This window comes from Podarcis liolepis (genome assembly GCF_965112155.1).
Source record: "Podarcis liolepis genome assembly, chromosome: 17".
Lineage (NCBI taxonomy): Eukaryota > Metazoa > Chordata > Lepidosauria > Squamata > Lacertidae > Podarcis > Podarcis liolepis.
In genome coordinates this window covers 715,326-729,996 of record NC_139571.1, presented here as the reverse complement: position 1 = coordinate 729,996, position 14,671 = coordinate 715,326, and the positions used below count along the sequence as shown (strand labels likewise).

Sequence of the window (14,671 nt, the reverse complement as noted above, 5' to 3'; positions counted from 1 at the left end):
TACCCCCTCCAGATGGGAGAAGACCAAGAATCCCAAAGCCACCAAATGTCTTCCTTCCATTCCTTCCCATTCCATAGACTAGGTTGCAAAAATGACTGCAGTAAGTAAGAGGAGAAATGTAAATTGACATAAGATGGGGCAATCAGGCAGACTCCTGAGTGGAATGGATTTGCTCCAGTGGCTGTTGATAAAAGCGCAATTCACAAATTAGCAAATATTGTTTAATGGGAGGAGGGATGTGCTGTGTTGATGGTTCCTGGCATGGGGTACCAGGCTTTAAATTTTGGCGGGCAAAACTGCCCTGGCCAACTAAGAGCCGCTCAAGAAGCTGGTGAAGAGAAGGTGGCTGCCAGGTTCACACATTCCTTAGCTAGTAGATCCCAACATTTTGAGCACGTCCATATCCTTCTCTTCTGGTAGAAAAGTCCTGGAGTATAGTGCATGCAACTGCTGCTGCCTTTTGGTCCATGGCCCCAGAGGCACAATTTGCTGGTGGTTATTATTTTTACAGTTATTCCCTAAGGAAGTGAGCAGGCAGCAGTATTGGTCCCGATCTGTATTGCTCAAAGGCAGAAGCAGTGTCCTTGTCTCTCTGTCATGCTGCCTAGATGCGACTCCATTCAGCAGGAGGGTCTCTTGGTCCCTTGGGCTTCCCGATGCGGAAGTTAAACCCTGGAGGGGCAAGAGGAGATGGACAAAGCACTGAGAGGTTTGTTCTATTTCTTTTATGATTCCCTCCCCTTCACATCTCTGATGGCAACTGTCCTTTTGTGTATTTTAATTTTAACACATGACAGGATGTGGAGAATCATGCAGTCCTCTTGAGCTATCTTTAACAACCTCACTCTTCTTTCCTCCTAACGTGGATTATGTTGGAGGTGTTTGTATATCTTGCTGTACCCATAAAAATGTAAGGCTGTCATTATTCTGCAGTTCATGTGCCTGCCACTAGGCAGCTGCACCAGCTCCAGTGTGAAAAAAGGAAGGTGGGTGTCGTCATGTGGGGGGGAGGTAGTTGGCAAAGGTGGTGGCAGAGAGGTGGGGTTGATCAGTGAAGCAAGCAGTGGCAGTAGACCCTAGTATGTATATTGAAATCTACACAGGTGTGTGAACCACTTTGTGTGTGTGTGTGTGTGTGTTTGAGAGAGAGATTTGGGTAGGAACCTGGCCCTCTCCGCCCCCTCAGTTTCCACACGAATGCACCCTGCAGCACTATCATGACCTTTTGCCTAAAGGTCCCCTTACTTACCCATTCCATTGGCAGAAGATACCACCGCATTTGGGCTACTCCTGGGACTGATGTTGCTCACATCTTCATATTCTTGGGTGGGGGCAGTCCGTGGTGATGGTGGGGCTAATAAAAAAACACGAGAGGATGTCAATTCTCACATCAGCTTGCCTGTAACAAACACTGGGGCAAACATCATCTAAGAAGCTAGAATATAGGGATGTTCATGTCTTGTGAAAAGCGGGCTGAAAGAAGAGTGCCAGCTGAGCCTTGCAGACCACAAGGAAGACCCACAACTTTCCAGCACCACTTTCTGAGATTTGTCATCCTGGGACGACTAGGGTCGTGACAAACTAGCACTCCGGTATGGCAACTCGGAAGGAGACCTTGTAGAAGGTAGCAACAGCTTCCAGGAGGTTGTGGGAAACTAATAAGGCAGAAACTTTAACCCTCCAGTTGTTGCTGAACTACAACTCCCATTATCCTTGTCCATTGACTGCTTGCTAGGGTTGATGGGTGTTGTCGGTCACCAACATCTGGAGGGCCTAGGTTCCCCACTGCTGCAGTGAATACACCCTTTCCTTTCCATCTCTTGGAAGGCAGTCGCTCTCAGAAATGAGTCGTAAGCCATTTGAAGAGGATCCAGCTAATCGCTTCTGTGTAACTTTCTCTGAGCTTGGCCTAACCCTAGTTTAGAAAGAACACAGCAAGAGTCCCAGTGGATCGGACCACAGGTCCACCATAGCCCATCATCCTGTTCTCACAGTGGCCAACCAACATTTGATGATCCCCTGTTCTAGCACAATGTAAAAGAGGCAAAAACCCATTATCTCCCTTCTCTTTCCACATTGTTAAAAGTAGAAGTCCCTGTACTGTAGATGTTTTTGGACTCCCATCAGCTCTACCCACCATGGTCAGGGATGATGGGAGTTGTAGTCAAACAACATCCATGTTCCCCATCACCATTCGAAAGTATTTTGCTTCTTACCTTTCTTCCCAGGTGATGAACTAAAAACCTAGAGCAAGGGAAGAAAAGAAGTATTTGAAGACGAAATCTCTCATGGATGCCTTAGCTGGGATTTGTGCATTGCAGGGGCTTGACCCCTGGGGTCCCTTCCAACTCTATGATTCTGTGAAATAAAACATTTCTGCACTGCTCAAACACACTTCATTCTAGCACTGCCCTTGGCGAATGAGAGAGTCACAAGGATGCATTTTATTGATTCCCTTATTAAATGTATATTCCGCCCTTGCTTTTGAAGGAGCCCAGGGTAGTAAGCTCGTCCAAAAAGAAAAGCATTATAAAAACATTGTTTCATCCGGTGATGAAACAGCTGCCTGTAGATGACCTGGGGCAAGACAAGAAGGGAAGAGTTCTCACTCTTAAAATAAGCAGCACTATGGTTAGATCTAGGGGGAAATAAAATTATATTGCTATACACAGATGGAGTGAGCCTTAGTGGGCAGGGTTGCTAGGCTGGTTTTCCAACACCAAGTGCAGAGGAGCAAGGGGGGGGGGGCTTGGGGCAAGTGAGGTGGTGGGAACATCAGATGGGCTCTGCTGGGCCACATGGGCCATACCAAGCTCCCTGCTGCTTTGCTCCTCCTCTCAGGAACCAGGAGTGACTTCTGGTGTGTCAGCAACATAGCCCCTCCTGCTCCTGCTCCTCCTGCCGCTGCTGCTGCAGGGTAAGAACAGAGGACTTTGCCTCGTTGACTTCTAGCATATTTATGTTTAGGGTTTTGTCTGTTGTGTACCTAAGAGAAACAGCCCAGACAGTTGAGCCAAGGGAAGACCCATTTTGCTACAAAGGAAATTGAATTCTCCCTGCTTCTATAAATTAAGGATGCCAAGCACATGTGAATAATTTCTTATTTGCATAACTTTTTATGTACATTTTTGTCATTTTGTATCCTCCTGAAGTCGTGCTTACTATGGAAAATCATATTCAAAAGATGCAATTCCTTATGAGGCTTCACTAAATATTGCCTGCACATTTTCAAGCACATCTTCAGTCCCAATGGCTAGAAACTTGGTTTTGTTTATGTGTGTTTTATAAAGTGAAAGCCAAGGTTCTTAGGAATCTGGTTTTTTTACATTCAGTGCCAAGTTTTCTCCAGTTTGTTCCTCCAGCCCTGACTTTACTAAGCTGCACAGCTGGGAGCGGGGAATGATGGATTTACTTTCCCCCTTTTGACTCAATCATAACACACACACTAAAATGGAGGGGGCTTGAACCTCCCTTTGCTACTGCCTCCATATTCCTAGGGATGCCTAACATGTTTCATGCTCCAGTGTGTGGGATATAAAGCTGCAGTCAAGTACAACATTCCTGCAGTGGACGCGTTAGGGGATGTTTGGCCCACTCGGGAGAAGACTTCCCGTTTCCTCCTGAGCTGGGACATGTACTGGCATGGAGGAGCCCACGGCCTCCATATTCGGATCAGTGTGTGTTTGGAGAAGGGACTGCTTAGTCGCTGTCACTTGGGACTAACTTCTTTATGGAATAGTTCTAGTTGTTATGTAACCTAAGTCTGCCTTCAGGGATAGGTCTGTGAACCTGAATGAATCTGTGAGTAAGCTGCTTTTATATTAATGTTAATCAGAGTCTTGTGTTTATTCTTTTTAAGAGGGATTAGAAGGGATTTTATCTTTAATAGTAAGACTCAGGTGAGTTAGCAACAAGCTGATCACTGCATAATTTAAAAAGGGGGTGTTTGGAACTGCTAGAATATGGAACGTGCTAGCACAAGTTAGGAAGGATATCATAAAATAATATATCCTCTCCTGCCTCCCTAATCATCCCCACACAGTGTACTATTAACTTGCAAAGTGTTTTGAAATATCAGGTTCACATTGTCAGTTGTTCACTAATTTTCCAATTCTACAGATGGGAAAATCAAGGCTGAGGCAACTTATCCAAAGCTAAACAACAAATACATTGTAGAAGAGGAACTTGAGCCCAAGCATAGGAGCCAACTCCTAGAGGCCAAAGTCCCTCCCCCCCAAAAAATATTTGAGGATGCCAGCTCCCCCTCCAAGTGGATTGGCATTGCCATTCAAATCGTGTGCAGGCAACAAGTATTGGGATTGATTATGTGGGGGGGGGCTCTTACCTGCCTCCCCCCATATTTTATTCAAGTTGGCACCCTGGAGGCCAGGTCTAGTAAAGCCAAACACACCCTAAAAACCAATCTGAATCAGGGCTGGGGGACTCTGTGGCCCTTCCAATATGCTGTTGAACTCCTCCCCAGCCAGCAGAATCAATGGTCGGGGAGGGGGCAGTGGGAGTTGAAGAAGATCTGAAGGGCTACAGGCGCCCCATCCCTTCTGGTCTACAGTTTTTGTCGGAGGCTTATCCCGGTCCTGTGACATAGAAATGTGGCTGGGAAGCACCGCGCAGAGAACATACTGTGGGCAGCAGGTTCCTCAGGGGCTTTTTCCCTAATCCATTGATGTGAGAGGAGGAGGTGACTCTGGGATTGGAATCACCTGTAGCAGAGAGAAGAGATCAGACAAAGAAAAGGTTATTCCCGATAGGTGCTTTCTGTACTCCCTTTGCTGTAACCACGACAGGTCAGAGGGACCTAAACTTTTCCTCGGGATTATGATATTAGTATTAGTATTATTACAGTCATACCTTGGTTGTTGAATGGCTTAGTTGTCAAACAAATCGGCTCCCGAATGCTGCAAACCCGGAAGTGAGTGTTCCGGTTTGGGAACATTCTTTGGAACCTGGATGTCTGACGCGGCTTCCACAACTTCTGATTGGCTGCAGGAGCCAGAATGGATTCCGTTCGACTTATGAGGTACAACTATATTTCTACTATCAACTACAGTCATACCTCGGGTTGAAGTTGCTTCAGGTCGAGTGCTTTTGGGTTGTGCTCCGCGTTACTTCCGGGTTTTGCCACTCACGCATGGGCAGATGGTCAAAATGACATCGTGTGCATGCGCAGAAGCAGTGAACCGCAACCCGCGCATGCGCGGACACAGGTTGTGTTTGCTTCAGGATGCGAACGGGGCTCTGGAACGGATCCCGTTCGTATCCAGAGGTACCACTGTATAATCAATGACCTATCAACAGATTCCTCCCTGACAACTTACGATAATCTCATTGAGTTCTTGCAGGATGTGGTCTCTGTTAACATAAACCCAGCCAGCAAGCCCCGCATTGCTAAAGGGTGCAGATGGTTCGACCAAGAGTGCCGCACAAAGAAGAAACACTGGCCTATAGAAACACTGGCCTAAACTATTTACCCCCAACTTATTTCAAAATTTAAAAAGAGTACAAAGCCCTTTTGGCTTTAAAAAGAAAGGCAGTCTGAACAAAACTCCTGGCCTCTGTTGCTGAATGCCTCGCTAAACAACGAAACAAAACTCTTCTGGCAACTGGTCTCTGGCTTCCTGAGCAACAGCTCTCCAGCCCCCAGCTGTGCCATTCCAGCTCAGGTATGGGAGAACCATTTTAGAAATATATTCACGGAAAATTCAAATCTCCCCAGTTTTTATGATGAAGTTTCAGCAGAACTGTCACTGCTCCCACAATGGAGCCCAGTTACAGTGGAAGAAGTCTATACATTAATTGGGAGCCTTAAGAGTGGTAAGGCCCCAGGAAATGACTTTATCCCAGCTGAATTGATCATATCAAATCAGCACTGGTGGGCTCCTCTTTTGGCGGCACTTTTTATGATAGTAAATAACTCAAGCAAAGTACAGTGGTGCCTCGCAAGACGAAATTAATTCGTTCCGCAAGTTTTTTCTTCTTGCGAGTTTTTCGTCTTGCGATGCATGGTTTCCCATAGGAATGCATTGAAAATCAATTAATGCGTTCCTATGGAAACCGCCTTCAGACCAGGTCCGGGGACAGTCTGTCCCCCGACCTCTTCTGAAGGCTGGGGGGGGGGGGACAAGGGCTTTTCTTCCCACCCCCAGCATTTTAAAAAACCCTGGGACAGCGGAGGACTTCTCCGCTGTCCGGGGCGATGTAAAAGCCCCTGGGAAGGCAGGCAGGGGGGACAAAGACTTTCGCCCCCCGCCCGCCTTCAGAAGAGGTCCTGGACCTCTTCTGAAGGCGGGCGGGGGGCGAAAGTCTTTGCTCCCCCCCCCGCCTGCCTTCAAAAGCCGTCCGGGACAGCGGAGAAACGCGCTGCCTTTCTCCGCTCTCCCGGAAAGGCAGGCAGGGGGAAGCAAAGACTTTCGCCCCCCGTCCGCCTTCAGAAGAGGTCCAGCGAAAGTCTTTGCTACCCCCTGCCTGCCTTCAAAAGCCGTCCGCGATAGCGGGAAGCGCTTCCCTGCTATCCCGGACTGCTTTTAAAATGCTGGCGGTAGGGAGCAAAGCCTTTCGCCCCCCGCCGGCCTTCCTGGACCTCTTCTGAAGGCCGGAGGGGGGGAAAGGCTTTGCTCCCCACCACCAGCATTTAAAAGAGGTCCCCGGAGATTTCCCTATGGGCTTTCTTCTTGCGAAGCAAGCCCATAGGGAAATTCGTCTTGCGAAGCGCCTCCAAAACAGAAAACCCTTTCGTCTTGCGGGTTTTCCATCTTGCGAGGCATTCGTCTTGCGGGGTACCACTGTACCATCTAGCTAGAAACATGCAATAGTAGTTTCAATCTTTAAGAGAGGCCAACCAAACATGCCTTGGCTAGTCAGTCTGCTTTCAATTATAGAAAAGCTGTATGCCCGCTTTCTCTGTAACAAACTGACAACTTTTCTAAATGACTATAAATATATCTGAAGCTCGGGCAGCTTTCCGCGAAAACACTCAACATCAGACCACTGTCTAACGCTGTCCCTCCTAGCTGAGAAGTACACCAGACCTCTACAGGGAAAACTCTTTGTGGCCTTTATGGACCTGAAACCTGCCTTTGACTCCATCCCTGGATTCCAACTATGGTCCAAATTACATCTAGTACTGAAGGATAAACGTCTCCTATATCTTACTAAAGCCCTGCACAGTGGAAGCAATTTGCAGGTTAGGTGTGGGTTGCAGGGCCAGCTCTCAGACTGTATTGAGATGGCCAGGGGAGTGAGACAGGGATGCATTTTGGCCCCTACCTTGTTCAGTTTGTTGTTTATTTGTTTTTAATTTAAATTTCTATTGGAATTTTATTTACAACATAACACAAACCCCCACGCCCCAATACACAAATCCACCTCATTAAACGTGAACATAACATACAGTGAGCATAACATACAACAATACAAACAACCAAAAAAAATACTTCCTTTATCCTGTATCTGGCCTCCTTATTTACTTCTTATAAACAGTTTATAAGATGTTCAGTTTTGAATGACTTAGAGGCAAGCCTAATGGACCCTGATGGCCATCTTCCAAAAATAGGGACAAGAAAGACCCCTTTCTTGCTGTATGCAGATGACACGGCCATCTTCTCCCAAACCAGACCTGGCCTGAACTACCAACTAAGGAAATTCTGAGACTACTGCTCTGGTAATAGGTTATCCATCAATTATGAAAAATCAAAAGTCCTGGTGTTTGAGAAGAGATTGTCCCTGAGTAAATGGGTACTGGACGGTCACAAACTAGAGCAGACCAAATTCTTCTGGTACCTAGGGCTTCTGTTCCATCATTCCAAGTCCTGGAAACATCATTGGCAAACTGCCTATCGAAAGGCGGAGGGAAGCAAACTGGCTATACTTCAATTCTTTTATACAAGGGGAGGCCATTATGTTCCATCAGCCATTAAGGTATTTAATGCAAAATCTGTCTCTCAACTCCTCTAGGCCTCAAACATCTGGTTCAATGGCTCATTCTCCAGGTTTGATGACTTCCAGGCAAAGTTTCTCCGGTCCCTCCTACAAGTTCCAAATTGTGTTCCAAAGGCAATACTATTTTTAGAAACAGGTGAATGTCTTCTATCAAGTAAAGCATCGTGGGCTGCCCTGAGATACTGGCTCAAGATCTCAGTCTTTGGCCTTGGGAAGGGGTTCCATACCTAAACAACGAGGAGTTTGCCAGCTCATAGATGAAAATGATGGTTAGAAAAGCCACTTGGCTTGGTATGCCACCTTGTCTCCTGTACCATCTGGGCTATGATATCATCCTTGAATCTCTGAGGCAAAGCCTCTGGAACATATCACATAGTGATCTCCGATCTCAATCTCATGTTATCTGTGGCCCATTAGCAGTAGGAATTCACTATGGGTTGGAGTTTCAGACGCCTGCATATCTTAGAAATTTGTCTGTACCAACATATCGGCGTCTTTTCACCAAAGCCAGATCAACATATCCATGACTAAACAAATAGCGCTTTGGTCTCCCTTCCCTGGGGGGTTGTTTGTATGAATCTGTATTTTATTCTGAATCCATGTTATGGCTCGTTGGGCCGCAATAAAGATTATATTATTGTATTTCTATTTCTATACCACTTTATATTCTTAAGGGGAAAAAATCAAAGCGGATTACAACACATTAAAATATTAAATAAAACAATCCAGGAAAAATGACTGAAGAATGATATTTGCAGCCTTTAATGTTTTACTATGGATTTTATTAGTTACATCTAATCTATGTTTGCAGCCTTTGCGAATTCCCATTTGAATTTGCTTGGGTTCTGTACACCCAAAGAAAAACCCCATGAAATACCCCCAAATCCAAATTTGTCATGATGACTAGAATCTTGTTTACTTGCATTGAAATCATATGATATTCACAGAGCTAGTTTAGCACAGTATTTTAAGAAAATGTGCTATGATCCAGGGACATCCTTAGTTCAAATGTCTCTTCTGTCATTAGCTAGATAACAGCCTGTGCACGTTGGCTCAACAGCAAGTGTCACCACCAGTTCCAGGTGACCCTTTTTGTCAAGTAGGTGTGCTCTGGCCTCCCTTCCCCCATGTCTGCAACATGAGATGATAACGCTGACCTGCCATATCTTGCAGGCCTGATGTTAGGGTTACTGAGATAATGTTTAGGGAAGTTTTAAATCTTTGATGTTCTATTGTGTTTTTACTATTCTGCTGGGAGCTGCCCGGAGTGGCTGGGAAAACCCAGTCAGATGGGTAGGATATAAAAAATAAAATTATTATTACTATAAAAGAACTGGAGCACTTAAAACTACTGCATAAATGTTAAGTCTTATTGTTATACAGTTATACAAATTCTTAAGTGCACACAAACTATTACTTCACATCACCTGGGTTAATTTGGGCGTATTCGCAGGTTGCCGCAGAAGCTGGCCGGTGGATGGGGCTTCCAGGCAGCGAGTGACTGGCTTGCACTCCTACAAAGGCACTGGGGTCAATTGCCAAGGTGTCGGGCACATTGCTCATCCGAGGCTTCACTGCGGCATAAAGGGGTCCCTCTCCACTAAGCGGGGCCTCGTTGCCTGGAGCAGGAGGAGGAGGAGAAGTGCCCAGTCCACTTCGCCGGAGCTTGTTCACAACCGCATAGGTATCACCCATGTCCCTGATGAGCTTGGGTGGTTGTTCTGGTGCTGATGTGGGCTGAGGGTCAACCGGCACTGAGATGCTCCTGGATCAGGGAACACAGAGGTTTATGTGAAATCTCCACAAAAGGCGAAGGGACCTCTCTCAGGATAAGAGTTTATGAGTCAGGCTACTGAAGTTACCGGTATATATATTTTTAAAGGATGCATATTTGTAATGCACAAAATGTACATGTACATTTTCTCAAGTGATTTCTTTTAGTTATTTCCTCTGCAGAGGAGTATAAAACAATTTAGGAACAATAATTGCTTTAAGAAATCTTATGCATGAGGAAGAGTTTGCGGTAATTTTACTTCTCAGCTGTAGCCCAGCCTAGGATTTTTCCAGAGGAACCCCCTGCCCTCCTCTCCATTTTGACTTTATTCACTGCCTCTATTGCATCTGCAGAAAACAGCAGCAGGAGACTTTTTCAGGTGGTCCGCAATTTAGCGGAACCATCTGTTACATCGGGGCCCAGTATGGGCCACATGATCTCCTGCAATGATTTTGCAAAGTTTTTTGCAGATAAAGTTGCTCAGATTCGGAAAGAGGTAGACGCCACCGTGGGAGCAGGGCCGGGGCAGGAGAGTGCTAGAGTCCTGTCTAGTCAAATTGCAAAAGTCAATTCCAATCTGTTACCTCCGAGGATGTGGACAGGCTGCTTGGACGAGTGAAACCAACCACCTGTCTCTGTGTTGGCGGTAGAAGGAAAAATACAGCCAATTAATAAACAACTAGAGGACCATAAGGCACAATTGTCCTTAATTGAACTTTAAGTCAAACAGACCAATTTAAGGATCAGGGCGGTACCAGAATTGGAAGAAGGTAATTTGAGTGATTTCCTTACACAGGAATTTGAAGAATTCTGGGGCCTTGAGCCAGAAAAAGACTTTAAGATAGTGACTGCCTTCAGACTTGGTAAAGGAAGCAAAGGGGGAAGAAAGAACAGGGTAAGAGACTGTTTGATTACCTTCAGATCCAAAGAAGAGAGGGATAAAATACTGAGCCTGCATTACCAGAAATCACTGGAAATAGAGGATTCAAGGATAGAATTTTTTAAAGATATCCCAAAATATTTACTGGACCTCAAAGCTAACTACGGAGATCTAGTGAACCTGTTAAGAAGAAACAATATTATCTTCAGGTCGGAGTTCCCTCAGGGTCTGTCTTTCACTTACAAAGGGAAAAAGGTGACGATAAGATCAGAAGAGGACAAAGTGAGATTCCTGAAGGATCACGAGGAAGATTTACAAAAAGAGGCAGAGGGAAAAGAACCAAAGATATCAAAACCAGGAGTTTTGGACCCAGCAAAGCTACCATTGGGATTGGATAAACCAGAGAAAGTGATACCACCCACAGATCAAGAACAACTATTAGGAGCAGTTGGAGGGGAAACAGAATAACTACATAATGTCTCTGCAGGTATTAAGTTGGAACATTCGAGGTCTGAACTCCCCTGACAAGAGGAAAAGAATCTTTCATTTATTAAAAAAAAGAAAAATTGGACTTGATTTGTTTGCAAGAAACCCATGTGACTAGAGTACATAGGAAAGTATTAACTAATAAAAGATTGGGCCAAGAATTTATTTCATCAGATAAAGTTAAAAAGAGAGGAGTGGTGATCTACGCAAAAGAAAGTTTATCACCAAAATTCATTTTTAAATATGAACAAGGAAGATTTGTGGCAATTGAAATACAATTTCAAGGAGAGAGACTCTTGATAGTAGGGGTATATGCACCAAATGAGGGGAAATCAGAATTTTTTAAGAAACTGCATGAGACGTTGTTGGACTTTATGGACTATAATATTATTATGCTTGGAGATATGAATGGAGTGGTATCGACAAATATGGATAAGTCAGAAAGACAAGTGGTGACAAAAGATGGAAGACTACCGAAAACCAGTGGCGTAGCGTGGGGGGTGCAGGGGGGGCCGGCCGCACCGGGCGCAACATCTGGGGGTTAGGGTTAGGGGGCGCAAATTACTTGCCTTGCCCCGGGTGCTGACAGCCCACGCTACGCCACTGCCGAAAACCTTTTTTTGGAATGACAGATAATATGGATTTAATCGACACTTGGAGAACTAAGAACCCCCTAGGTAGAGAGGGGACTGTCTTTTCTGAAGCCCAAAAGACTTGGACAAGAATTGACCAAATCTGGATAACCAGAGGAATGCCTCCCAAGATTCGAAAAGTGGAAATTTGCCCAAAAACTTGCTCTGACCATAACCCTGTGAAAATGGAAATGAAACTAACACCGACTGGTTCCTTCAGATGGAGGATGAATGACACCCTGTTTAGAGATCCACAAATTATCAAGAAGGCCCAAAAAATTATGAAAGACTATTTTGAGATAAATCTGAAGACCTCTGTGGAAAAAAGAGTAATCTGGGACGCAAGTAAAGCTGTAATGAGATGGTTCTTGATACAGCAGAATGCAATAAAAAGGAGAATTCAAAATGAGAAAAAAGAAAAGATTTTGGAGAAAATAAGAGAAGGAGAGAAGAAACTTAGAGCTAAACCAAAGTCACAGGAGATCTTGAGAGAAATCAAGTTACATCAAGTACAATATATGAAAATGATAAATCAGGACATTGAATGGAAAATTAAACAGATGAGACAAAAGACCTTCGAATCAGCTAATAAATGTGGGAAGCTGTTAGTGTGGCAGTTGACAAAAGTTAAACACGGTTACCAACCTCGAAGTGGATGGAAAGAACATACAGAACCCACAGGAGATTAGAAATTGCTTCCAGAGATACTTTAAACAACTTTATACACAAGGGCCACAGATTGAGACAAAAATTTACCAATTTTTGAAGACTAACGGATTACAAAAAATTTCTCAAGAAAATAAATTATTATTGAACTACAAAATAACTGAACAAGAGGTGGAAGGGGCGATTCAGAATATGCAATTGGGCAAATCTCCAGGGCCTGATGGGTTAACCTCCAAATATTATAGAACTTTGAAAGACTACTTAATTCAACCACTAAAGGAGGTTTGCAATGAAATTATGGAGGGGGGGAAAGCGCCTGAGACGTGGAAAGAAGCTTATATCACACTTATACCGAAAACTGAGTCTGAAAAGACACAACTTAAGAACTACCGCCCCATATCCCTGCTTAATGTGGATTATAAAATCTTTGCAGACATTCTGGCTAGAAGACTGAAAAAAGTACTGGCAGAGGGGATACATAAAGACCAGGCTAGCTTTCTCCCTGGAAGACATTTATCAGACAATATGAGGAATATAATTAACATCTTAGAAAAGCTGCAAGTGAACATTAATACAAAAGCAGCTTTGATATTTGTAGATGCGGAGAAAGCCTTTGATAATATTTCCTGGAGTTTCATGAAGAAAAATCTCCAGGGGATGGGGGTTGGACAAAACTTTGAAAACGGCATAGGTGTGATTTATTCTGAACAAAAGGCCAAACTGATAGTTAATAATGTGGTGACAGAAGAATTTAAAATAGAGAAAGGGACACGACAAGGCTGCCCAATTTCCCCATTGCTTTTTATTTCAGTTCTGGAGGTTTTGCTAAATATGATTAGAAGGGACCATTTGATTCAAGGTATTCAGGTCGGAGTTAAACAATATAAACTTAAAGCTTTTGCAGATGACCTTGTTCTGACTCTAAGAGGGCTTTAGAAGTAATCCAGGAGTTTGGGCAGGTGGCAGGTTTTAAATTGAACAAGTTAAAAACCAAGGTTTTGGAGAAAAATTTGACGTTGATAGAAAGAGAGAGGTTTCAAAAAGAGACAGACTTAACATTGGTAAAGAAGGTAAAATACCTGGGGGTGAATATGACTTCTAAGAATGTGAATTTATTTAAAGATAACTATGAGAAATGTTGGTCAGAAGTGAAAAAAGATTTAGAAATTTGGTCGAATTTGAAGCTTTCCTTGCTGGGTCGAATTGCTGTTATCAAGATGAATGTATTGCCGAGAATGTTATTTCTATTTCAATCATTGCAAATCATTGATAAGATGGATTGTTTCAAGAAGTGGCAAAGAGATATATCTAGATTTGTCTGGCAGGGCAAAAAGCCCAGAATAAAATTTAAGATACTTACTGATGCTAAAGACAGAGGGGGGTTTGCCCTGCCAGACCTTAAACTTTATTATGAATCAGCAGCTTTTTGCTGACTGAAGGAATGGCTGCTTCTTGAAAATACAGATGTTTTGGATCTTGAAGGTTATGACAATATATTTGGGTGGCATGCATATTTGTGGTATGGCAAGGTAAAAGCACATAAGGCATTTAAAAACCATATTGTCAGGAAAGCATTGTTCAATGTCTGGATAAGATATAAAGACTTTTTGGAGAGTAAAACCCCAAGGTGGCTATCACCTATGGAAAAGCTATGCGAAAGCTCTGAAAAAAATTAACATGGAGGCCAAATGGCCAAAATACTGGGAAATTTTAGAACAGGAAGGTGACAAATTGAAATTGCAGAGTTATGAGAAGCTTTAAGAGAAGGTGCGTGACTGGTTACATTATTTTCAAATAAGAGAGGTTTATAATTTGGATAAAAAAATTGGTTTCCAGGTGGAAAAATCAAAATTAGAAACAGAACTGTTAGAACCCAATGCTAAGATACTATCAAGAATGTACAATCTGCTGTTGAAATGGAATACTGAGGAAGAAACGGTAAAATCTGCAATGATAAAATGGGCACAAGATATAGGATATAATATTATGTTTGCTGACTGGGAGAAGTTGTGGACCACCGGGATTAAATTTACGGCATGTAATGCCCTAAGAGAGAATATTATGAAAATGATGTACAGGTGGTACATGACTCCAGTCAAGCTTGCAAAAATATATCATTTGCCCGACAACAAATGTTGGAAATGTAAAGAAATTGAAGGTACATTCTTCCACCTTTGGTGGACGTGCCCAAGGATTAAGGCTTTCTGGGAGATGATCTATAATGAAATGAAAAAGGTATTTAAATATACTTTCCTGAAGAAACCAGAGGCCTTTCTC

At 43.7% G+C, this 14,671-nt stretch overlaps 1 protein-coding gene across 6 annotated transcripts in view; it reads right to left on the bottom strand.

Moving 5' to 3' along the window:
* Positions 1 to 207: 207 nt before the first annotated feature.
* Positions 208 to 14,671, bottom strand: part of PTPN18 (protein tyrosine phosphatase non-receptor type 18) — an 87,725-nt gene continuing 73,261 nt past the window's right edge. For all 6 annotated transcript variants that reach the window (XM_083482538.1, XM_083482539.1, XM_083482536.1 and 3 more), the window contains 5 exons: positions 9,384 to 9,721; positions 4,642 to 4,721; positions 2,217 to 2,244; positions 1,250 to 1,354; positions 208 to 672 (listed from right to left, as the gene is read on the bottom strand). In XM_083482538.1, the coding sequence (XP_083338664.1) occupies positions 605 to 672; positions 1,250 to 1,354; positions 2,217 to 2,244; positions 4,642 to 4,721; positions 9,384 to 9,721 (619 nt within the window). In that variant the 3' untranslated portion in view covers positions 208 to 604. The remainder of the gene's footprint in view (positions 673 to 1,249; positions 1,355 to 2,216; positions 2,245 to 4,641; positions 4,722 to 9,383; positions 9,722 to 14,671) is intronic.